The following is a 25,827-nucleotide window of genomic DNA, read 5'->3' on the forward strand; positions in this document are numbered from 1 at the left end:
AAAGTGAATGAGTTATCTTTACTTCATAGAATGTAAAGTAGAAAAAAATAGTAAGTGACAGAATTGCTGCAGTAAAAGCTTTATTAGCAACATGAAATTACTACCAGTGATCAACAACACATCCAACAAACATGGCCTTTGGTTCAACAACACATCCAACACGCATGGCCTTTGGTTCAACAACACATCCAACATACATGGCCTTTGGTTCAACAACACCTCCAACATGCATGGCCTTTGGTTCAACAACACATCCAACATACATGGCCTTTGGTTCAACAACACATCCAACATACATGGCCTTTGGTTCAACAACACCTCCAACATGCATGGCCTTTGGTTCAACAACACATCCAACAAACATGGCCTTTGGTTCAACAACTCCTCCAACATGCATGGCCTTTGGTTCAACAACACATCCAACATACATGGCCTTTGGTTCAACAACACATCCAACATACATGGCCTTTGGTTCAACAACACATCCAACATACATGGCCTTTGGTTCAACAACACCTCCAACATACATGGCCTTTGGTTCAACAACACCTCCAACATACATGGCCTTTGGTTCAACATCACATCCAACATACATGGCCTTTGGTTCAACAACACATCCAACATACATGGCCTTTGGTTCAACAACACCTCCAACATACATGGCCTTTGGTTCAACAACACCTCCAACATACATGGCCTTTGGTTCAACAACACCTCCAACACACATAGCCTTTGGTTCAACAACACATCCAACACACATGGCCTTTGGTTCAACAACACCTCCAACATACATGGCCTTTGGTTCAACAACACCTCCAACATACATGGCCTTTGGTTCAACAACACATCCAACATACATGGCCTTTGGTTCAACAACACCTCCAACATACATGGCCTTTGGTTCAACAACACATCCAACATACATGGCCTTTGGTTCAACAACACATCCAACATACATGGCCTTTGGTTCAACATCACATCCAACATACATGGCCTTTGGTTCAACAACACATCCAACATACATGGCCTTTGGTTCAACAACACATCCAACATACATGGCCTTTGGTTCAACAACACCTCCAACATACATGGCCTTTGGTTCAACAACACATCCAACATACATGGCCTTTGGTTCAACAACACATCCAACATACATGGCCTTTGGTTCAACAACACATCCAACATACATGGCCTTTGGTTCAACAACACCTCCAACATACATGGCCTTTGGTTCAACAACACATCCAACAAACATGGCCTTTGGTTCAACAACTCCTCCAACATACATGGCCTTTGGTTCAACAACACCTCCAACATACATGGCCTTTGGTTCAACAACACATCCAACAAACATGGCCTTTGGTTCAACAACTCCTCCAACATGCATGGCCTTTGGTTCAACAACACATCCAACATACATGGCCTTTGGTTCAACAACACCTCCAACATACATGGCCTTTGGTTCAACAACACATCCAACATACATGGCCTTTGGTTCAACAACACATCCAACACACATGGCCTTTGGTTAAACAACACATCCAACATACATGGCCTTTGGTTCAACAACGCATCCAACATACATGGCCTTTGGTTCAACAACACATCCAACATACATGGCCTTTGGTTCAACAACACATCCAACATACATGACCTTTGGTTCAACAACACATCCAACATACATGACCTTTGGTTCAACAACACATCCAACATACATGGCCTTTGGTTCCAAATGTGTTAAAATAAAACACAATTACAGTAAAAAAGACATAGAAGGTAAAACCAGTAAAATGCCCCGTCCTGTTCTAATCTATACCATCTTCAGCATTTAGACACATGTTCTCGTCCACATCACATCTTATGTCATCTCTCGCTATGCACCTTAGATAGTAACGCTTGTCCTGCCTCATCCACCCCTGGCAGTCTTCAGCTGAGATGTCTCTGCAGCCAGCATCCATTGCATCCAGGAGGGACATTTGGTCACTTCAATTTGTAATTTTTTTTATTTAACCTTTATTTTAACTAGGCAAGTCAATTAAGAACAAATTCTTATTTACAATGACGGCCAACCAAAAGGCAAAAGGCCTCCTGCGGGGACGGGGGCTGGGATTAAAAAAAGAAAAAGAAATATAGGAAAAAACACGTCACGACAAGAGAGACAACACAACACTACATAAAGAGAACCCTAAGACAACAACATAGCAAGGCAGCAACACATGACAACACAGCATGGTAACAACAAAACATGACTACACAACATGGTAGCAGCACAAAACATGATACAAATGTTATTGGGCACAGACAACAGCACAAAGAGCAAGGAGGTAGAGACAACAATACATCACGCAAAGCAGCCACAACTGTCAGTAAGAGTGTCCATGATTGAGTCTTTGAATGAAGAGATTGAGATAAAACTGTCCCGTTTGAGTGTTTGTTGCAGCTCGTTCCAGTCGCTAGCTGAAGCGAACTGAAAATATGAGAGACACAGGGATGTGTGTGCTTTGGGAACCTTTAACAGAATGTGACTGTCAGAACGGGGGTTGTATGTGGAGGATGAGGGGTGCAGTAGGCCTAAGAGGGTTTTATAAATAAGCATCAACCAGTGGGTCTTGCGACGGGTATACAGAGATGACCAGTTTGTTTACAGAGGAGTATAGAGTGCAGTGATGTGTCCTATAAGGAGCATTGGTGGCAAATCTGATGGCCGAATGGTAAAGAACATCTAGCCACTCGAGAGCACCCTTACCTGCCGATCTATAAATGATGTCTCCATAATCTAGCATGGGTAGGATGGTCATCTGAGTCAGGGTTAGTTTGGCAGCTGGGGTGAAAGAGGAGCGATTACGATAGAGGAAACCAAGTCTAGATTGAACTTTAGTCTGCAGCTTTGATATGTGCTGAGAGAAGGACAATGTATCGTCTAGCCATACTCCCAACTACTTGTATGAGGTGACTACCTAAAGCTCTAAACCCTCAGAGGTAGTAATCACACCTGTGGGGAGACGGGCATTCTTCTTACCAAACCACATTATCTTTGTTTGGAGGTGTTCAGAACCACGTTAATGTTGGAGAAATCTTGTTGGACACTAAGAAAGCTTTGTTGTAGAGCATTTAACACCAAATCTGGGGAGGGGCCAGCTGAGTATAAGACTGTATCATCTGCATATAAATGGATGAGAGAGCTTCCTACTGCCTGAGCTATGTTGTTGATGTAAATTGAGAAGAGCGTGGGGCCTAGGATTGAGCCTTGGGGTACTTCCTTGGTGACACAGTGGCTGAGACAGCAGATTTTCTGACTTTATACACTGCACTCTTTGAGAGAGATAGTTAGCATACCAGGCCAAAGACCCCTCAGAGACACCAATACTCCCAAGAATGGAATGGTCTACCATATCAAAGCTTTGGCCAAGTCAATAAAAATAGCAGTACAACATTGCTTAGAATCAAGGGCAATGGTGGCATCATTGAGGACCTTTAATGTTGCAGTGATACATCCATAACCTGAGCGGAAACCAGATTGCATACCAGAGAGAATACTGTAGACATCAAGAAAGTCAGTCAGTTGATTATTGACAAGTTTTTCCAACACTTTTGATAAACAGGGCAAAATAGAAATAGGCCTATAACAGTTAGGATCAGCTTGATCTCCCCCTTTAAATAAAGAACAAACCGTGGCTGCCTTCCAAGCAAGGGGATCCTCCACAGAAAGGTTAAAAAGGTTGGAGATAGGCTTGGTGATGATAGGGGTAGCAACCTTAAATAAGAAAGGGTCTAAACCATCTGACCTAGGTGTTTTTTTAGGTCAAGTTTCAGGAGCTTCTTTAGCACCTTTGACTCAGTGACTGCCTGCAGGGAGAAACTTTGTTGCAGGGCAGAGGAAAAAGAGGGAGAAGCATCGGGGATAGCCACATTATAAGGGGTGGGAGATGAGGAAATGTTGGACGGGCAAGGAGGCATGGCTGAGTCAAATAGGAATCCCGACCTAACGAAGTGGTGATTAAAGAGCTCAGCCATGTGCTTACTGTCAGTAACAACCATATCATCAACTTTAAGGGACATGGGCAGCTGTGAGGAGGAGGGTTTATTCTCCAGGTCTTTAACTGTTCTCCAGAACTTCTTGGGGCTAGACCCACAGAGAGAGAACTGCTCCTTAAAGTAACTAACATTGGCCTTCCGGATAGCCTGAGTGCACTTATTTCTCATTTGCTTGAATGAGTATGTGTGTTCCGAGCCTTTCACCAAATGCAATTCTTGAGGTGGAGTAACTCTGCAAGATCACGGCCACTGACTGACTAACTGTTGTGTTTGATGTCCCATACTTGCAGCTCGGTGAGAAACATGCGCTGGATTGCCGGTGGTACGTACACGGGAGAGGCGCTGGATTTTGCCCGGCAGGCATTCGGCAGCTCCCAGCTGGACCGAAAGGTGGCCATAGTCTTGACAGACGGACGGTCGGACACCCGCCGGGACGCCAAACCGCTGTCCTCCCTCTGCTCTGTGCCCAATATAAGGGTGAGGGATGTCAATGGGACTGGGTAATGGGGGAGAGTGGGCTGAAGGACATGTATAGGTTGGGGGTGAAGATATGATGTCAGGACCAAGGGTTCATTTCATTAGACATAAAGAGAACCATCTCTCTCTCCTCCAAGTCTGCCATTATGTGGCAAAGCCTCAGTATGTCCTCCATCTTGGCTCCTCAGGTGGTGGGCATTGGCATAGGTGACATCTTCAGATGGGCGTCCTACGCCACCATGCTGGAGGAGATCACCTGTCTGGGCACAGCCTCACCTGGACTCTACCTGAAGATTACAGACGACGTGCAACTGCTGGAGGACTCCTTCTTCAACAACGTTACTGGCTATGTCTGCCAAGGTAGACTGTGTACAGGCTAGCTCTAATTTACAATATCTGGAGCTAGCTACATCTGCTAAGGTAGTCTATGTACAGGCTAGCCCTAATTTACAATATCTGGAGCTAGCTACATCTGCCAAAGTAGTCTATGTACAGGCTAGCCCTAATTTACAATATCTGGAGCTAGCTACATCTGCCAAGGTAGTCTTTGTACAGGCTAGCCCTCATTTACAATATCAGGAGCTAGCTACATGCTATGTTCCTATGCTCTCAACTAAGGTCTGGGTTGTGTTTACAGATAAGAAATGTCCTGATTACACCTGTCCAGGTAAGACTGCTCCTCTCCCTTGTTTTTATGGTCACAGTTTCCTATGCATTACAATACGTTGTTTTTTTTAGCATTCAGCCTAGTACTGCAATTTAAAGATTTAGTGGAATGTATGTAAATGTATCTGAACCCCAACTGCTGTTCTAAAATAGTCTACTCTTCCTCCAGCCAACTTCCAGGAAGCTACAGACATAGTCTTCATGTTGGACGGCTCCTCCAGTGTGGGCCAGGCCAACTTCTACAGAGCCAGAGAGTTTGTTGAGAACATGGCCGCCAGGCTGCTGTCACAGGACCGGGGAGGGCTGCTCCGCCTGTCCGTCATGCAGTACAGCGATGGGCAGCAGCAGAGAGTGGAGGTGCCCTTCACTGCTAGGGTTGAGGATGTGCTAACGGGGCTAGCAGCTACGCTCTGCATGGATGGGGCCACCGACTTACCGGCTGCCCTGGCCTTCCTGACCTCCACCCTCCAGAGGGAGGGCCGCTCTGCTGTCCCCAGGAAAGTAGTGGTGTTCACGGACGGCAGGTCTGTGGCCTCTGCCTGGGCTGCTATCCCCAGAGCCGCCGCCGCTCTGGCAGAGAACACACAGCTGCTGGCCGTCACTGTGGGCGAGGGCTTTGACGAGGCGGGCGTGTGCCAGCTGGTGATGGGACAGGCGAACGGGTTTGATTACCACGTCGTGGATAGTCGTGTCCACCGAGTGGCGCTGTACAGTGACCTGGCCAGACGGGTGGTCATGCAGAGCCTGGCTAGAAAGCTCTCTAAAGCTCTCTGAAGCTCTCCAAAGCTCTCCGAAGTTCTCTAAAGCTATCTGAAGCTCTGTAAAGCTATCTCAAGCTCTCTGAAGTTCTCTAAAGCTCTCTAAAGCTCTCCGAAGCACTCTGAAGCTCTGTAAAGCTATCTCAAGCTCTCTGAAGTTCTCTAAAGTTCTCTAAAGCTATGTAAAGCTCTCTAAAGCTTTCTGAAGCTCTGTAAAGCTTTCTGAAGCTCTGTAAAGCTCTCTGAAGCCCCGTAAAGCTCTCTGAAGCTCTCCAAAGCTCTGTAAAGCTCTCTGGAGCCCTCTAACGCTCTTAAACTACTCTCCTACTACTGAACTGTCTATGAATTGTCCTGTTGTGCCATGTATTAGGCCATTAAGAAATTAGATAGATATGGTTCACATTTTATACTTTTGTGTTTTCCTTATGCCTTTGAGGGCCTCCTGCTTTTCATGTGAAATAAAATGAATATGTTTGTCATAAGAAGCACTTGGGTAGATTAATAAACGTTACGCTGTAAGTTTGGTGATAAGATGAACAGTTTTCTTTTGCTCAAATTTTCTGGAGGTCTTGACAAATAAAATATTGGACAAACTAACTAGCTCATTCTGAATACAATACAATCTATTATTTTCAAATATATGCAGGGCCATTTAGTTAAAGAATTACTCAGACATGCCAATAAAATGCACTAGAGGGCAGTGTTGGAGTGTTGAGAAAAGAGGGCTGAGTAAAGGAGCTCTAACACACTTAGAAAATACTGCTATTCTGTTCTACATAGTGATTAGTGATAGTTTGCCACGTTCGTTATAAGGATCGGACCAAGGCGCAGCGTGAATAGAGTTCCACATATTTGTAATCACCTGAAACTCACCGAAACAAAACAACAAATAACCAAACGAACCGCTACTAGTGAACACAGGCACCTAATTGTAGACAAGATCCCACAAACACCAAAGGGAAATGGCTACCTAAATATGATCCTCAATCAGAGACAATGATAAACAGCTGCCGCTGACTGGGAACCATATCAGGCCACCATAGACATACAAATCACCTAGACCTACAAAAACCGTAGACATACAAAAACTAGCGTACCCTCCCTAGTCACACCCTGACCTAACCAAAATATAAAGAAAACAGAGATATCTCAGGTCAGGGCAGGACATAGTTGTTGTAGAAGGACCTTTTACAGATCGGTCCAAAAAGACACTAGGCTTTCCCTTGTACTCCAGTACTTATCTGAGGGTGTTGGGCTACTGGCCTCTGGATGTGCCCAACTTCAGCACCATGGACAGAGTTAGAAATTCAGCTGTTTGAAATCCCAGATGCCAATCAGTGTACTCATTAATTCCCTTATGAAATAGCATGTATTTAGTATATCTGGCTCCAACTGTACTCTGAGAATAATAAGAAGCAGGGATCATGAAAACGTTTTATTTTATATAGCTATGTTTTGTTACTGTGAAAATGAATCTGTAATGAAAAAAGGGATAATGATCTCAGTGACTGTAATGATCAGTGGGTTCCTCTATCTCAGAAAGCCACTTCTGAATCTCACTGCTCTTCTTCTCTGTCTCCTCACTGCTCTTGTTCCTCAGCTCCTCACTGCTCTTCTTCTCTGTCTCCTCACTGCTCTTGTTCCTCAGCTCCTCACTGCTCTTCTTCTCTGTCTCCTCACTGCTCTTGTTCCTCAGCTCCTCACTGCTCTTCTTCTCTGTCTCCTCACTGCTCTTGTTCCTCAGCTCCTCTGCCACCCTATTTCCTGCTGAGAAGCGATTGACTCTCTTGGCTGTGGTCTCCAGAGAGATCACCTGTATCCTCTTCATGTCGTTCCTGCAGCGCAGCTCCTTCAGCTTCCTGTAGTAGACCCTGCAGCTGAAACCCTCCATAAAGCCCAGGGTGATGTGTGTCTGCAGAGAGGACAGGCTGGGGTAGTACCACAAGCAGCTGGCACACTTATACAGCAGTTCCCCATTGAACTTCTCCAGGGCAGAGGAGGCTCTGAGGAAGCAGAAGTCCAGGCGGTCTGTGTACGACGGCTCCTTGGGCTCCACTGACCTACTGCCTCCCTTCCTCGCCGTGTGTCTGTAGGAGATGTCTGCTGGCTTCAGGGGAGGGCAGAGAGTGTGAGGTGTTTTGGAGCCAAGTATACTAGGGGGTTCTGCTTCTCTTAATGCCTGAGCATGAAAAGGACTCCACTGGGTACCTGGTGTTAGAGAAAGAATAGGGTCCTGCTGTCACGCTATGGCAATCCTGATTCATATTTACTGTAAATCAAATGGGATGTAAATAAATATGTCATGATAGTGCTACGTTTGCCAAAAATACTTCAGAGCACTTACCCGTTCTCTTCCTTAGCCTTTCAGTGACAAAAGGTTCTCTTAAGAAAACTTGTGAGGACTTCATTTTTTACAATAAATGGATCATGGAGCCATGGTATAGAACCTAGCTAAGCAAATGGGTCAAGTGGTTTTACATATGTTCTAGAATGAATTGGAATTCCAAATTCCAAAAGCAATGATGTCATAATGATCTCTTTGTGTATGAAGATGAAGTTCAATTCATTCATGGTTCTGGAGATTAGTAATAATAATATAAAATGTTTTTAACTGTTATAGTGCTAATCATTACATAAATACATCTCAAAGCGATGCAAAGCAACAACAACAAAAAACAAGCAATTTAAAAACAATCAACATCATTAATCATCATGAGTAGATTGACATCAAGAGACTGAATAATTATTAAAATGGTTTAGTTTAATTTATTAGGATCCTGCTACTGCACATGTAGCAGCTATTTTTCCTGGTGTCCACATAAAACGTACAAATACATTACAAAGTACACAACAGAAATAGACAAGAACAACATAATAAATTCCTTTAAATTCAAAATATTTGTTTACAAATAAAATAAGAGTTTTATATAGGAAAGACACCAAGAGACAACAAAAATACTATCTACACACTATTTATATATCCATATTCATTCTTATACAGTATAGTTAAATTACAATATCTCTTTAGAAAGAGGAGAGGCACTTTGATGCAAGATGTTCTCTGTATCTGTTTTTTAAAGCTGAACTTGCTTTTTGCCTGAGTAACCTCTGGTGGCAGAGCATTCCAACATGACATGGCTCTATACAAGCCTTTTGCTACACCCGCAATAACATCTGCTAAGTATGTGTATGTGACCATACAGTTTGATTTGATACATAACTGAGCGATGCATTAAATCTGTTTTTCGTTTGGATACTGTGAAGATACACCATAAAGGCATGTAGTATGGTGGGGTTTGTAAGTCTGTTTGAAGTATATGAAAAAATATTATACAAACATAAATGTTTCTTAAGAAGACTAGAAGAAAAGTAGTCAATTTCTCCTCAACCCTTAACCATGAAAGACTACCATCTGCAGAGTGGGATTCTATAATGGTATCCATCTGCAGAGTGGAATTCTATAATGGTATCCATCTGCAAAGTGGTATTGTATAATGGTATCCATCTGCATAGTGGTATTCTATCATAGGATCCATCTGCAGAGTGGTATTCTGTCATGCTATCCATCTGCAGAGTGGTATTCTGTCATGCTATCCATCTGCAGAGTGGTATTCTATTATGCTATCCATCTGCAGAGTGGTATTCAATCATCAAACCTATCTGCATAGTGGTATTCTATCATGATACCCATCTGCATAGTGGTATTCTATCATGATTCCCATCTGCATAGTGGTATTCTATCATGATACCCATCTGCATAGTGGTATTCTATCATGATACCCATCTGCATAGTGGTATTCTATCATGATACCCATCTGCATAGTGGTATTCTATCATGATACCCATCTGCATAGTGGTATTCTATCATGACACCCATCTGCATAGTGGTATTCTATCATGATACCCATCTGCATAGTGGTATTCTATCATGATACCCATCTGCATAGTGATATTCTATCATGATACCCATCTGCATAGTGGTATTCTATCATGATACCCATCTGCATAGTGGTATTCTATCATGATACCCATCTGCATAGTGATATTCTATCATGATACCCATCTGCATAGTGATATTCTATCATGATACCCATCTGCATAGTGGTATTCTATCATGATACCCATCTGCATAGTGATATTCTATCATGATACCCATCTGCATAGTGGTATTCTATCATGATACCCATCTGCATAGTGGTATTCTATCATGATACCCATCTGCATAGTGATATTCTATCATGATACCCATCTGCATAGTGATATTCTATCATGATACCCATCTGCATAGTGGTATTCTATCATGATACCCATCTGCATAGTGATATTCTATCATGATACCCATCTGCATAGTGGTATTCTATCATGATACCCATCTGCATAGTGGTATTCTATCATGATACCCATCTGCATAGTGGTATTCTATCATGATTCCCATCTGCATAGTGGTATTCTATCATGATACCCATCTGCAGAGTGGTATTCTATCATGATACCCATCTGCATAGTGGTATTCTATCATGATACCCATCTGCATAGTGATATTCTATCATGATACCCATCTGCATAGTGGTATTATTGGATCACAAACCTATAAATAGGCAGCCAAGACACATCAGAAACACATTTGGCAAGATGACATTTTAGGACAGAAAATCAACCCTGTAATATCCTTTTCTGACATGAAATTGTAGTGTTGTGTAATCACACAAAAGGATATATTCCGTTATCTAACCCAGAAACACAGAACAGAACATCAAATCAATTGTTGTTGATGTAACACTGACAGCTTGATTTACTTTCCAAGATTATTCAGGTGAAAATAGGACAGCCTGTTCACAACCCTATTGGTTTGGTGTGGGGGTTGTTTCAGACCCTAATCCACAGTCTAGAGTATAGATTATGGCTGTAGGCAGGAATCATGTACTGGTGACATCCTTAAGAAGCAGTGGGCTGAGATGTCATTTATTTAATCGCCCCCTGGCTCCACCCATATGTAGGATGACAGAGCGTTTTGTGTTAGAGGGACTGTCACACATTGTGACTCTTGTGAAGAAGAACAGAAACAGCCCAGCATGGCAGCCTTTGTCTCGGTGAGTTCCTCTCTTCCAGGCATTTACACAACTTTGTTGACTCTCAATGCTTTGATACAACATTGTTTGTGAGTTGATCATTTGGGAGTGTGGTAGCAGATTGTTGAATTGTGCTAGGTAAAGAATGTATACTTTGTTTTATCGTTTCCATGGTAAATTTAAGGAATGTCTGATAGAAGAGGGGAATCATTTAGGGCTAGTCTTATAATTTAGCGATGTCTTTCTCTTTCCAGAGACAACATATTACTGTAGGCTACTGTAACAGTTTCTGAATGTATCATGCTTATCCTTGCTTAATTTACGTGTGACACAAATACTATGCATAGAACCAAAACATATAGTTATTATAAAAACATAAGTTATTGCCGCTACTATTTTTATAAACTAAGCAGAGAAAGAGTGAAACACTGTTCTCCATAGAAATGTCATAAGAAAATTTGTGGACAACATAATGTGATGATAGCCTTTAATCAAGTGTGCGACATACAATAGATTCAATTTACTTACTATGTTGTCCCACCTAGCTATTTTAAGATGAATGTACTATCTGTAAGTCACTCTGGATGACAGAGTCTGCTAAATTATTAACTTGTAAAATAAATAAGCGTGTTCTGGTTTAGAAGTGGGGCTATGATGCGCCTGATGCTCTCCAGACTCTAGAGAGCTGTCCTGATATCCTATTGGTGGAGGGAAGTAATTGACAGTGGGCTAGGGCCAACATGTGTGTTATCACATCTGAATTTAGCCTTGTGTTCTTTATGGAGAGAGGCCTCTAGGGTCTTGGTTTACTTTTAACCAGGTCTACATGACTTTCATTATTACAGGGAGTAGCGTGGCCTGGTTTTAATGATTTGTTTATCATCCTTACTCACTTACTTTCCTCAACTTCCTTCTTTGAATCTCTTTGGGAATTGTCTCAGCGTGTCTGTAACGTTGAATAGCTAACCCCTATGGCAGTGTCTTTTACATTGACCTCTGCCCTTATTTTACCTCTCTCTCAGTTGGCCACGTGTCACCACTGCAGCATATCTTCCAGACATGGCCTTGTCTACAGGGAGTCCATGGCAGCTCTATCCAGGAACGTCATGGCTCCCAGTTACACCAGGAGGCATAGTTCACAGGCTAGAACCCTGCCACTGCGAGCTAGGGGAAGACTCATCACCCAAAGGCCTGTCGGAGAGGCCAAGAATCGGCCTAGAGCTCCAAGGTAAACATCTTACTCTATTACCTAGTAATATACAGATGTTTGGAGTTAATGGCACATATTTTGAATTGTTGAATGTAATAGAACTCATTTACAGTGTATCTTTAATATCACAATTTTTTTGGCCGCCATTAAAATGGCATCAAACCTTTAAACTCTCTCTTCACAGGCCCAATCCTCCAGAGTTCATTGCCATATCTTCCTCCAAGCTGGCCGGTGTGAAACATTTTGTATTTGTCCACCTAAGGAAGCTCTTTTCATTGGGTGACACCCAGAGGCGCAGAAAGAGTGGCCTGAAACTTTTCTCCTGAAGTATTGCAAATATAATTTGATGGTAAACATCAATGGGCTTGATGATCCACAAGGTGGCGCTCCAGTAATTCAGTAGGAAGAATCAGTGATAGAGGAGTCAGCAGGAAGATGCTCACTTGTCAAGGCTAAGACATGCAGGTACTCAGACCTCCCTCACCTGAGAGAGATTGAAGAATGGTGACTGCCTATACCTTTGGCAGGAGTCTCTATGGCGACCAGTAGCCATGTGGGTGAGATGGTTCTGGGTGGAATGCAAGGCAATATTTTTGCAACACTTTTGAGCTTTCTACATATTTATTGTTCTGAGGTATGATGTGTAAAATCAGACATACTATTTAATTTAGTCACATGGTACAACACTTGTATCAGTATCAACTTTTAATGTGATTAGGTTTTTGAAATATAATTGAAAGTCTGTAGAGTCATATGATATTGTTGCCTCCAGCTCAGGCCAAGAAGGAGCCATTGCATATCCTGTTTAACAGTAAGTTGTATTGGATCAAGTGTGAGCTTAATGACTGTATTATTATTGTTGTCAAATGTTTAATGCAATGTTATAAACATGTACAGCAGTATAATATACTCGCTTGTTTAGAAATAATACACAGAAACTAATCTAATAAAGGCTTAAATGCTATTTGGGTAAAAATATGTTTTTAAATGTTTCACGTTTTGTTTCAAATTATTACTGAATCTATTCAGACAGGAGGGGGAGCCATAGGATAGACGCTAAAACATTGATTTGGCTCAACCAAAATCATAAAATCAAATCAAATCAAATTATATTTGTCACACACACTGAATACAACAGTGAAATGCTTACTTATAAGCCCTTAACCAAAAATGCAGTTCTAACAGAAATAAGTCTTAAGTAAGTATTTACTAAATAGTAAAACAAAATTAAATAGAAAGATATCAAATAATTAAAGAGCAACAATAAAAAAACAGTAACGAGGCTATTTACAGGGGGTACTGGTACAGAGTCAATGTGGAGGCTATATACAGGGGGTACTGGTACAGAGTCAATGTGGAGGCTATATACAGGGGGTACTGGTACAGAGTCAATGTGGAGGCTATATAAAGGGGGTACTGGTACAGAGTCAATGTGGAGGCTATATACAGGGGGTACTGGTACAGAGTCAATGTGGAGGCTATATACAGGGGGTACTGGTACAGAGTCAATGTGGAGGCTATATACAGGGGGTACTGGTACAGAGTCAATGTGGAGGCTATATACAGGGGGTACTGGTACAGAGTCAATGTGCGGGGCCACAGGTTAGTCGAGGTAATTAAGGTAATATGTACATGTAGGTAGAGGTAAAGTGATAATAAATAGAGGGTAGCAGCAGTATAAAAATAGGCGGGTCAATGCAAATAGTCCAGGTAGCCATTTGATTAGCTGTTCAGGAGTCTTATGGCTTGGGGGTAGAAGCTGTTAAGAAGCATTTTGTACCTAGGCTTGGTGCTCTGGTACCGCTTGCCGTGCGGTAGCAGAGAGAACAGTCTATGACTAGGGTGGCTGGACTTTTTGGCAATTCTTAGGGCCCTTCCTCTGACACCACCTGGTATAGAGGTCCTGGAAAGAAGGAAACTTGGCCTCAGTGATGTACTGGCCGTACGCATTACCCTCTGTAGTGCCTTGCAGTCGGAGGCCGAGCAGTTGCCATACAACCAGTGCTCTCGATGGTGCAGATGTAGAACTTTTTGAGGATCTGAAGACCCATGGAAAATCTTTTCAGTCTCTTAAGGGAATAGGAGTTGTTGTGCCCTCTTCCCACTGTCTTGGTGTGTTTAGACCATTATAGTTTGTTGGTGATGTAGACACCAAGGAACTTGAAGCTCCCAACCAGCTCCACTACAGCCCTGTTGATGAGAATGGGGCGTGCTCGGCCCTCCTTTTCTTGTAGTCCACGATCATCTTCTTTGTCTTGATCACGTTGAGGGAGAGGTTGTTATCCTGGCACCACTCTGCCCAGTCTCTGACCTCCTATAGGCTGTCTCATATAGGCTGTTAACATACATGTTAAACCAGGGATGGTCCTCTGAGCCATGGATGGCAGTTTCTCTTCTTTTACTTGTCCAATATCTTTTTTTTTACATGTTCAGAAATTACATTTAAAATGATGGATTTTTCCTAAAATGTTAAATAATTATTTTAACTAGGGTCAACAGGTGGCTGAAATATACATTTTGATCCAACTAAGGTCACCTTTGATGTTCTGAGAGCTAGCAGGTATTAAGTCACCTCCAACCCCTAGTGAGCGTTTCTAATGCCACAGCATCACTTCCAGTAACAGGCTATAGAAATAACCTGAGACCAAATAAAGGGGATTACAATGTTTAGACTCTGCACATTTGGTCCCTAGAGGGTTGCCCTCCAGCAGTCTTATTAATCACACACACACACACTTGTATTGCCCTCCTGATTGATCATTGGGAATGCATGCGGCAGCGGACATCTACGTCTGAAGTTCCGTATCAGTGGTTAATGTAATGACATTATTTTTCCTTATCTGGTGCAATGGCATGGAACCCTATATCATAATATCTAAACTACTCTGTTAACAATGTCCACGAGAGGAAGATGATGATGAGGACTACAGCGATGATGAGGATGATGACGACAATGATGATGACGATGATGACAATGATGATGACGATGATGACGATGATGGGGATGACGACAATGATGATGACGATGATGGGGATGACGGTGATGAGGGTGATGAGGACTACGACAATGATGATGATGACGACAATGATGATGGCGATGATGATGGTGATGAGGATGGTGATGATGATGATGAGGACTACGACAATGATGAGGATGATGACGACAATGATGATGGTGATGAGGATGGTGATGATGAGGACTACGACAATGAGGATGGCGATGATGATGATGATGATGGTGATGAGGATGGTGATGATGATGATCAAAAGTAAACATGCATGTCTTTTCATGGGACTAAAAATGCTCAGATGACTTTTATGTGTAGGCCTATTTTATGCACTTACCTTTTAACTTTCTTAGAACAGCTGTGTTTACTCTGAGGTGACACAGCAATTGATTGTTTATTTGTAAGCCACTATGAGCAGATATTTCATAACAGAGTTTAAAAAATAAATACATTCAAACTTAAACCTTGGGAACAATAATGATCTTGAAATATTGAGGTAATCTGTCAGAATTATGCTGCCAACACAAACATCAGGGGGCAAACTCTACATGAATATGAATCAGTTAATCTCTAATAAGCTCCTTACAGGCACCACATACATGTAGTTACTGATGACAGATTCCCACCATACGCACCTTGTTAGAGTGGCTTTAGGATGCATACTTACAATAAATTCAACGTCAATCTTGGAAAACCAAATCAAATGAAAGTTTATTTGTCACGTGCGCCGAATACAACAGGTGAAATGCTTACTTACAGGCTCTAACCAACAGTGCAAAAAAGGTATTAGGTGAACAATAGGTAGGTAAAGATATAAAACAACAGTCAAAAAATACAGGCTATATACAGTAGCGAGGCTACATACAGACACCGGTTAGTCAGGCTGATTGAGGTAGTATGTACATGTAGATATGGTTAAAGTGACATTACTTGTAATGTATATAAGAAAACCAATATGAGTTCACTATTTTGCTTACCTTCAGATAAACTCATGGGCCAAAAGGCTTGACAGTAAAACCAGAGATAGGCTATATAGCTAAATCAATAGCCTTGGCATGGCTTTGGTAAAATAATGCTTTTGACCAAACAAGAAGACCATTTGTGGTTATTTGCTGGCAGAATTCCATTAATCTGTTGAAAATTCACAGATACAGCATCATACCTTTAGCGCAAAGTAATGGCCAGACAATCAACACAGTATCCTTGCTCTTTCACCAGCCCCTCCGGAATAGGCGTGTCGTACACGCCCATTTGTATTTTCTACTCTTATCATTGGTCAAAGGAAACCGGCTGCTTGGATATGAAAGGAGAACATAAACTGTCAATCAAAATAGGGCGGGTTATGCTCTGTATGTAAAAATCGCTACGTTAGGTTAGTGAAAATGCCAGTCAGTCGAGTTAGTGTCTGTGACACGTCAAAAAAGGTTATTTCGGTATTCGATATTCAAATTCTCCCAGAGGATAGGGGACAGAAATTTGGACAAATGGAAGAAGAGGCCAGTGAACAGATGCGACCCCTCTTGACATCCGTAAGTAACAAGTCGTGGTCACGTTCTTTGTTTTGTTCACCTTTTTTAAAGTTTCTGGAAATTACTTGTTAGCTTGGTGGCTAGCGGTTCATTTGCGGGCGCATTTCTCTAGAGAAAGGAATGGGTACGAAATGGGGGTGGGGGTTCATTTATGCTTTGCTACCAAGGCATATCGAGATGGAAGTGACAATAAACATGTAGTTAGCTAACTTACAATAGGAAACAACTTCATTGCTGTTACTTAATACGTGGTATAAACGTGAGACATAGGCTCATATGTTTTCCTTTGTAATTGTTGTTGGGTACCATGTGTGTGCCAGGAAGTAGCCTGCCTATATGTCGTCGGTCTCTCTAGCGATGATTCAGAGGGTGTTGAAACTGAGAGGAAAACCTTTTATTGTTAAGAGGACATGTGCGCCCGCCCGGTGTGGTCAGAGGGTATCACCTCGTGGACTCCCAATGTCTCATGTCTCCCCATCTCTACCGTAGCTACAGGACGTTTACTGTAGCTAAAAACTTCTAATGGTACATTTCAATGATTAAATCCACAGTTTCATCACTATTGGATCCCTGACCTCAAATTATTTTATTGAAGATCCTGAGTTCTCTTGAAAGGCAGTTTACCATTGTGTCACACGGGGGTATTTCCCTGTTCTCCTCCTGACATTCGAGTTCAGCAGTGTCATATTCATTAATCGTTTTCTGTTGCAAAAACGTTTTGCTAGTGTGCCCTAACGAATAAGACCCTGACGATTGTGCAGTTGGGAGAGATGGTAGTCCATATCCGGGCCAGAACTTTGTTGAGCTGACTGGATCACATATGCGAGCCTCAAATGGATCATTGTCTGTGCCCTCCTTTTCTGTCCTCTCAATATTAAGGCTCAATATTTCCCAAACTCTGTCATGAGTCTGTCTGTCTGTGTGTGGTCATGAAGTTAACCTACCAAATACTATCTAGATTTACAGTTTTCTAACGGGGAACTAGCCTATTCCTTTAAGTCCTCTCCCTCTCGCTCAGCCTGTGTATGTTTATTGCTTGGCTGTATCACAAACTGATGTTGACATTCATAAAGCCTCTCATAGAACAACACATATAACATCTCCTTAACCTGTGTTTGCAACAGACCCTTTGGTGTTTATCCACAAACCCTCCAAAAAACGCCATTTAAATTCCCTTATAGGCTTTGTTGAACAAACCAATGGCAGAGTTAGTGCCCACAGAAAGATGCAATTACCATTTTTCTAAGTACAGCCACACATGGGCTATAGCCCAAAAAAAGAGCCCACCTGGTAACATAACCCCACTTGTACTAAGTAAGCCTAGGCCTAGATTATAGGGTCTGATGCAGAACAGGACCAGACTTGTTATAGACCTACAAATAGTCAAAACTTGAGTAAAAAATACATAAAACAATATGTTTTATTTTCACATACAAGGTGCAATTGCAGTGAATTGTGTTATCAGGGTCAGCCATAGTAGTATGGCACCCCTGGAGCAAATGTAGGTTAAGTGCCTTGCTCAAGGGCACATCCGACAGATTTTTCATCTTGTTGGCTCTGGTATTCGAACTAGCGAGCTTTTCGGTTGTGGGACCAACGCTCCAAATGCTAGGCTAGCTGAGTGGGTGTGGTGGGAAATTATAATTCCATTTCCAACACTTTGCCATGTGAATGACACAGCACCTTTCTTAGAGCATATATTCACCTGGTTTGAATATAGGATGCTATTGGTACAGTAGGCTGTTGTATGGGTGGCAGGTAGCCTAGTGGTTAGAGTGTTGGGCTAGTAACCGAAAGGTTGCTAGATTGAATTCCCAATAAAAATCTGTCGTTCTGCCCCTGAACAAGGCAGTTAACCCACTGTTCCTAGGCCGTCATTGTAAATAAGAATTTGTTCAACCTTTTACGGCTGCTGTCCCTGTACAGGGATCAACATCAGCGGAAATTTCAGAGTGACAACTAATAGTACTCGATACAACTCAAACTTTCATTAAAACACACATGCAATTAAAGCTACACTCGTTGTGAATCTAGCCAACATGTCAGATTTTTAAAATGCTTTTCGGCGAAAACATGAGAAGCTATTATCTGATAGCATGCAACCTCCGAAATACCCAAAGGGGACGTAAACAAAATAATTAGCGTAGCCGGCGCTGACTTTCCTAGTTAAATTAAACAAATTGCAGACATAGATAGTAAAACAATGCTGTAGAGTACAGGTAGTTAGTTGGTGAATACGTATAGAAATCCACTGTGTTCTGCCTTCATGGTGATGCTTTCTGATAATGTTTGTGGGATGCTTCCTTGCTGTGTAGACTCTGGAGCGTCAAATCTTTCTTATTGCGTGTGGACCCTGACCTCTAAACAAAACACAATAACATGACAGCGTGTAGGGCATGTTATGTAGTATCACTGTGATGGTCTTTAAAGTTTGAAGTGCTCAATGCTGTCACGTGTAAGACAAGGTTCCATTACAGACACTGTCTGGACTAGACATTGAATTATCAGACTAACTCTGTGAGATTTGAAGTAGTCTCCATCTCTTGACATTGTTCATATGCTGACTAGTTACTAGCTAATTACCAGGCACAAGGCTGCTTTATTGTAGTGGGCATAATCTGTGAATGCTAATCCTATACTACAAAATTGACCCTTTACACCTCTGTTTTGGGTCAAATGTGTTGACGTAAATGGTTGGGTAAGTGGGCACATGTCTAGCCCTTTCTAAAGGGAGCTTTGACACCAGGAAGCATCATTGTGTCTGTCTGGAGACTCAGCAGCTCTGGTGCTGGCAGGGCTGAGCAGACAAAGGCAGGGGTAAAGCCGGCTGACTGACACAGGCACACACTGGGAACGTCAGAACTCACTCCCACACACTGGGGACTGGTGGACACAGTCATGAGCTCAGCAGGTTGAGGCCTACTGCAGTCTGGTACCCTGGGACTGGGACCTCCCCTTGCAGCTTGTGGCTGCTAACAGGACAATAGCAAGGACCTCCCCCCTCCTGGTTCAGCTACACTCCTGACTGCACTGGAGCTGCTCTATTCGTCACCATGAGAGAGAGAGAACAGCGAGCCAGAAGCCTACCATTTGTGCATAAACTGTCATAACATAGGCTACACGCTCAGTCACAGACAAGTCATATTAGGGGTCAAGTCCTCTGTACTGAAAATGTATGCCATGAACCATTTGATAAGCATTTGTGTTCTTAGTCCACACGTCCATGTCAAGGAGCTAGCGAAATGTGAATGAGTTCTTAGTCCTGTCTGGAAATGGAATGATCATGACATCACCTGTTTACCATTTGAACACTGTTTTCCAAGCCTTCCAAGTTCCAACCCCTTCTGTGAGGACAGCCAGGGGTTCTTGAACTTTGATTTCTTGTCCAGTCTTTTTTTTCTGCCTGAGAGCTTTCAGGAAGGACACTAGAGCAGGGCTCTCCAACCTTGTTCCTGGAGAGCTACCCTCCTGTAGGTTTTTGCTCCAACCTTGTTCCTGGAGGGCTACCCTCCTGTAGGTTTTTACTCCAACCTTGTTCCTTGAGAGCTACTCTCCTGTAGGTTTTTGCTCCAACCCTGGAGGGCTACCCTCCTGTAGGTTTTTGCTCCAACCCCAGTTGTAACTAACCTGATTCCTCTTATCAACCAGCTAATTATTAGAATCTCAGGTGCGCTAGATTAGGGTTGGAGAGCCCTGCTTTAGAGAACCTAACTGGGACAAATCAAAACCAAACGTTAGTCTACTAAAAGGTAATTTGTGTAAAAAAATAAATAAATAAAAAGCTTTTTCAGAAAAGTGAATGCACAGAATGATTTCTACAATTACATCTATCTTATCAGATGTAAATTGGCTCTAATGGAATTTCTCTGACTCACAGACATGCCTCATTCAGGATGTCGCTATGATCGGAGGCCCCTTGACCTGTTATTACACTGTAGTAGAGGGCTGAAGGGGACATGTTTGTCTTTTCAAGGTCTATTGAGTTACGCCTGGCGTATTAAGGTTAGGCTATGTTTCCCACGGTGGAGGCTGATCTCCATCTGTCTCATTTGGTTTTTCATCTGACTGTTTTCACTTCCCTGTTGAGTACAGTGAGTCATGCAAATGAGTCTTACTGACTTCCCTCTCTCGCAGACGGCATACAAACACTTAGAACAGAGTGGGAGATAGGTAGCAATTGTATGGTTTTCTGTACGACTCATCAGTAAGTTACCGAACCTGCTAGAAGATGATTCACAGTATTTCTATTTTAATCCCTTTTTTTGATGCGTTGGCAGTGTTTAGACAGGCAGCTAATTCTGACCTTTTTTCCCACTAATTGGTCTTTTGGCTAATCAGATCAGCTCTGAAAAGGTCTGTGATCGGTCAAAAGACCAATTCGTTAATAAAATATCAGAATTGGGCTGCCTGTGTGAACGCAGCCATATTCACCCATGGTGATATTTTTTGCTCCTTTCAAAACACCAAAAAGAGCTGTTTCTGACTTTTTTTTCTGCATCGTGTTGAACATCTCCCTCACGTACTGTGTGTCTGCCAGTCGGTATGACCGTCCCTGCTATCAGGAACTGAATAATTAAGCTATTGAGACTGGACCCTGAGGAACTCCATCCCCCTCCCCTCACTCTCGCGCTTTCTCTCCCTTTGACTTCCAAAGCCCCCCTCTTTTCATCTACCTCTTTTTTTTAATGGCCAACCCCCACCTTTATCTCTGCCTCTTTCTGGTGTGCAAGACCGACAGCGATTGGTTGACGGGGGACATTAGTAAATCATAGAGCCTGACTGGATTGGTTGCTGAGCGAGCAGCCGGTTAATAGTGTGCATCGGTCTGTCCCCTTTTTTCCGTGCACCTCACTCTTTCTCCACTTCTTCTTCTTCGCACTTGTGGGATGGTCTTTGGGAGATACATGCCTATCTGGAGATGCATAGATTCTGAAACGCACTGTGGAAGCTTAACCTAGGATACCCCTCCAGTAAGAACAGAAGTTACCCTGCCTGCGGTGATTCTTCCCAGTTATGGAGAAGTGGGAAGGAGAGCATGTGCTGCAGACGGTAAGTCTGTTTACATCTGTGAGGAGAGATGAAGAGCAATCGGGGGAGACAGGAAGTAAGAGGAGAAGATAAACAAGAGGTGGGTGGCAGTAGTGTGAAATGGAAAATAGTTTCTATTCAGCGTTTTGGTAGGTTATGCTACAGTCTGTTTCACAGCTGTTAAAATGTTTCACTACCTTTTTAAAATGTCACATTTTATACTCTGTGTGTGTGCCCTCACAAGGATAGTAAAACCAGGACATTTTGTCAGTCCCTATGAGGGAAAATGCTAATTTAGGGTTAGGCATAGTGTTAAAGGTTAGTTAGGCATAGATTTAGGACAAAAATGATTTTAGATGGGAATCAATTCTTTGGTCCCCACAAGGATAGCAATACCAAACTGTGTGTGGCATCAATGTATTACTTTATAGGTCTAGATTGCAATCTACAAGTAGCCAGGAGTTTAGTGGGTTCATGTTGTGTTTGTATCCATTTCTTTTCAGCTGGTTGTCCTAAAATGGAACAGGGGATTGAGTGAGAACAAGAGAAGCAGTTTGAGGAACTTGGTTGGTTTACTGACTAGCGTGATACACCACTTGTTTCACTGTGAATGGTTCAATGTGAGAGTTTGAGGATATTACAGTAGAGATGACAGGTTGTGTGTTTGTGCTCGCCATTTGTTCATATTCTGATATCTCAGATGGCTTGGTGGTGATGGTGTTTTTCTTTGTATGCCTGTATATCATTATCCTGATCAAAACTAGGTTAAGTGGCGGGTTCACAGTACGTTCAGAAAACGTTCAGATTAGGCATCAGGAGGCTGTCATCAGAAAATGGAAGGGATAATGGAAGGGATAAGGACACCTAGTCAGTTGCACAACTGAATGCATTCAACCGAAATGTGTCTTCAGCATTTATCAGAGAGGTGAGGGGGGGCTGCCTTAATCAACGCCCATGTCATCAGCGCCCGGGGAGCAGTTGTTGGTTAATTGCCTTGCTCACGGGCAAAACAGCAGATTTTTTTCCCAGTTTGCTGGCTCGGGGATTCAAACCAGCAACCTTTCGGTTACTGGCCCAACGCTCTTAACCATCAGCGTAGCAGTAGAGTAGAACGACTTTCCTGTTTTCTTCTGCTGTTATTTTCATCAGAGGGGTTTAGACCTACAGTTTTGTGTATAGGCCTCTTCAGTGTAATTGCGAAATGGGTGTGTGTAGGCCAATGAGTCGTGTATCACCCAGGCCTACCCAGAGCGGATTAAGTGTCAGCAATAGCAGCACTGGTGGGTTGTAGCCTGGAGACAGAGCTAAAGAAAGCCCCATGGGTTGTCCTCCTGACTACTTGACTGAAACAGAATAGAGGGATGTTACAGGGGCCAGTATCTCATTCATAGGATGTTACATACACTCATAATCTCTCATTCGTAGGGCGCTACATACACTCATAATCTCTCATTCGTAGGGCGTTACATACAGCACGAGGGACTTTACATAACATACGGGAACCAATGGGCACTAAAGTGACATTCATAGCAGCACATCAAATTTGGTGTCAAGTGGAAGCTGAGTAATTTATTAAGGTATATATTAATTGTTTGACCATTTTCCGTCCTGAAAATGTGGAATAGGCAAAGGATCTGATTTCTGGTGAAACAGATGGAAAATGGGTCTTAGAAAACATCTACCAGGAAGTCTTAAAAATATATTAAAATACTGTGTTTGTGTTGCATTCAAAAACTATTCAGACCCCTTGACTTTTTCCACATTTTGTTACGTTACAGCCTTATTCTAAAATGGATTAAATATATATATATTTGTATCATCAATTTACACACAATACTCCATAATGACAAAGCAAAAACAGGTTTTTTGAAGTTCTTGCAAATGTATTCAGACCCTTTGCTATGAGACTCGAAATTGAGCTCATGTCCATCCTGTTTCCATTGATTATTTTGTTATTTAACCTTTATTTAACTAGGCATCATCCTTGATGTTTCTACAACTTGATTGGAGTCCACCTGTGGTAAATTCAATTGATTGGACATGATTTGGAAAGGCGCGCACACACCTGGTATGTTTGCATACACACACACACACAGACAGAAGTATGTGGACACAACCCTTCAAATAAGTTGATTTGGCTATTTCAGCCACACCTATTGCTGACGGGTGTATAAAATTGAGCACACAGCCATTAATTTCTCCATAGACAAACATTGGCAGTAGAATGGCCTTATTGAAGACCTCACTGACTTTCAACATGGAACCGTCATAAGATGCCACCTTTCCAACAAGTCAGTTTGTTAAATGTTTGCCTTGCTAGAGCTGGAGGCAAGTGGAAGTGGAAACGCCAAAGGAGCAACAATGTCTCAGCCGTGACGTGGTAGGCCACACAAGCTCACAGAACGGGACCGCCGAGTGCTTAAGCACGTAGCGCATAAAAATAATCTGTCCTCTGTTGCAACACTCACTACCGAGTTCCAAACTGCCTCTGGAAGCAACGTCAGCACAAGAATGGTTCCTCAGGAGCTTCATGAAATTGGTTTCCATGGCCAAGCACGAGCTAGCATGATCCCATTGTAGCATGTATTTGCATATTTCCGTTAGGGAGCGCCTCCTCTGAAGCGCGTGCACAGACTCAATTCGACCTTGCACTCTAATACGATGCCATTTTTTTATTACTTTGGCAAAGCGACAAGTCTATACAACTTAGTGCATTTTGTAACAGATTTGGGTTTTGGCAACAGAAGATGGTATTGTGATCGGATGTTTCATCAATGAGAATCTGCATACTGGCAGCCCAGTTTCACCTAGTTCCATCCTCTCCCACTACCTGCAACTGGACTTCCTCTCACTATCATTTGATGAGAAATGTTCTTAACGGATGCTTCAGCCTTATAGCCCCTGTGACATGTCTGTGTTTCCCCTTCTGTCTGTGCTGATGGTGTGTGTGGTTGCAGTCATGTCTTTACACGCAGGGGAGAGCGCATACATTTGCACATCCATATAATGTGAGTGAATTTGCTCGTCCCATATAATGTGGTAACGATGAGTCTCCTGGGCTAGACTTTTCAGTGTATTTTTACATTCCAGTTAAACATTTACCTGCTCTGCTGCAGTCTACCATTGAAGACTAGATGCGTAAATGTCATGTTATTTGTATTTGAACAATATGATTGGCTGTTCATTTCAAGCTCCAGCGAGTCACAACTTCTCGAGCAGTCGGCGTCTTGACTAGTACATGAGTACATTTCTCTACACTCACAATAACATCTGCAAGCCATGTGTATGAACCAATACCATTTGAGTTGATGCCTTCACACAGCACATGCGTGCTCTCCAGAGCAAAAGAAGTGCCCATCAATCTACTTGCTGAGTTTATTTATTTTAAGGAAAGTGATTTACAAAAGTAAACCTTCAATAGTGAACATACTAGCGATACACTTGCCACTGTTGAGTCTGCAAAAAGGAAGTTACAAAAAGACACCTAGCATTCGTCTTGGCTAGCCTACTGTCGACCTGTGGCGACATCTTCTGGAACATCTGTATTAAAGGGGTAGCGTCCTATTTTTTTCAAATCTTCTCAATTACACTTCAGAAACAAATGCATGCAATTACTTCAATGCAATTATAAAGAATAGAGTAATGACTTGCATTGCTAAATTATACTACAAAGCTTTTTAATACATGTCTTAATAATCCCCAAAAGCCCAGTAATAGCTGAAATATAGAGAAAACATGCCAACCTATAGGCCCTGCATGACCTCAATGTATTGGACTACACCATGTCCAGGACAGTATATATTCTGTTCGGGACAGTAGATTTTTGACCAACAGGGAAAAGGTAAATGGCTGTTTACAGTGCTTTGATTGACGAACAGCAAGCTTGACTAGTTTATAAAAGGTGGCGAATTAACTGATTAAAGTTGATCTTGTGTATATCCCTGCCATTTATAAATCCTATAACATAGTTCTATATCTATGGTATTGCATCGGGACAAGTCAACTAAACATCTTGTTTTTATTATCGATATGAAGTCCATTAGGACT

At 42.4% G+C, this 25,827-nt stretch overlaps 2 protein-coding genes across 5 annotated transcripts in view; both read left to right on the top strand.

The window, feature by feature from the left end:
• The window catches only part of LOC110513267 (collagen alpha-1(VI) chain-like), a 120,659-nt gene extending 114,126 nt beyond the window's left edge, over positions 1 to 6,533 (top strand). For all 3 annotated transcript variants that reach the window (XM_036962057.1, XM_036962053.1, XM_036962061.1), the window contains 4 exons: positions 4,326 to 4,512; positions 4,701 to 4,872; positions 5,150 to 5,179; positions 5,348 to 6,533. In XM_036962057.1, the coding sequence (XP_036817952.1) occupies positions 4,326 to 4,512; positions 4,701 to 4,872; positions 5,150 to 5,179; positions 5,348 to 5,952 (994 nt within the window). In that variant the 3' untranslated portion in view covers positions 5,953 to 6,533. The remainder of the gene's footprint in view (positions 1 to 4,325; positions 4,513 to 4,700; positions 4,873 to 5,149; positions 5,180 to 5,347) is intronic.
• Positions 6,534 to 16,562: 10,029 nt separating this feature from the next.
• Positions 16,563 to 25,827, top strand: part of LOC110535510 (sodium bicarbonate cotransporter 3) — a 75,988-nt gene continuing 66,723 nt past the window's right edge. The window contains exon 1 of one of the 2 annotated variants that reach the window (XM_036961838.1): positions 16,563 to 16,752. In XM_036961838.1, coding sequence (XP_036817733.1) covers positions 16,606 to 16,752 — 147 coding nt within the window. In that variant the 5' untranslated portion in view covers positions 16,563 to 16,605. Of the gene's footprint in view, positions 16,753 to 21,648; positions 21,802 to 25,827 lie in introns of those variants that run through there. The other variant, XM_036961851.1, reaches the window with a different exon arrangement.

This window comes from Oncorhynchus mykiss, chromosome 2, assembly GCF_013265735.2.
Source record: "Oncorhynchus mykiss isolate Arlee chromosome 2, USDA_OmykA_1.1, whole genome shotgun sequence".
Taxonomy (NCBI): domain Eukaryota; kingdom Metazoa; phylum Chordata; class Actinopteri; order Salmoniformes; family Salmonidae; genus Oncorhynchus; species Oncorhynchus mykiss.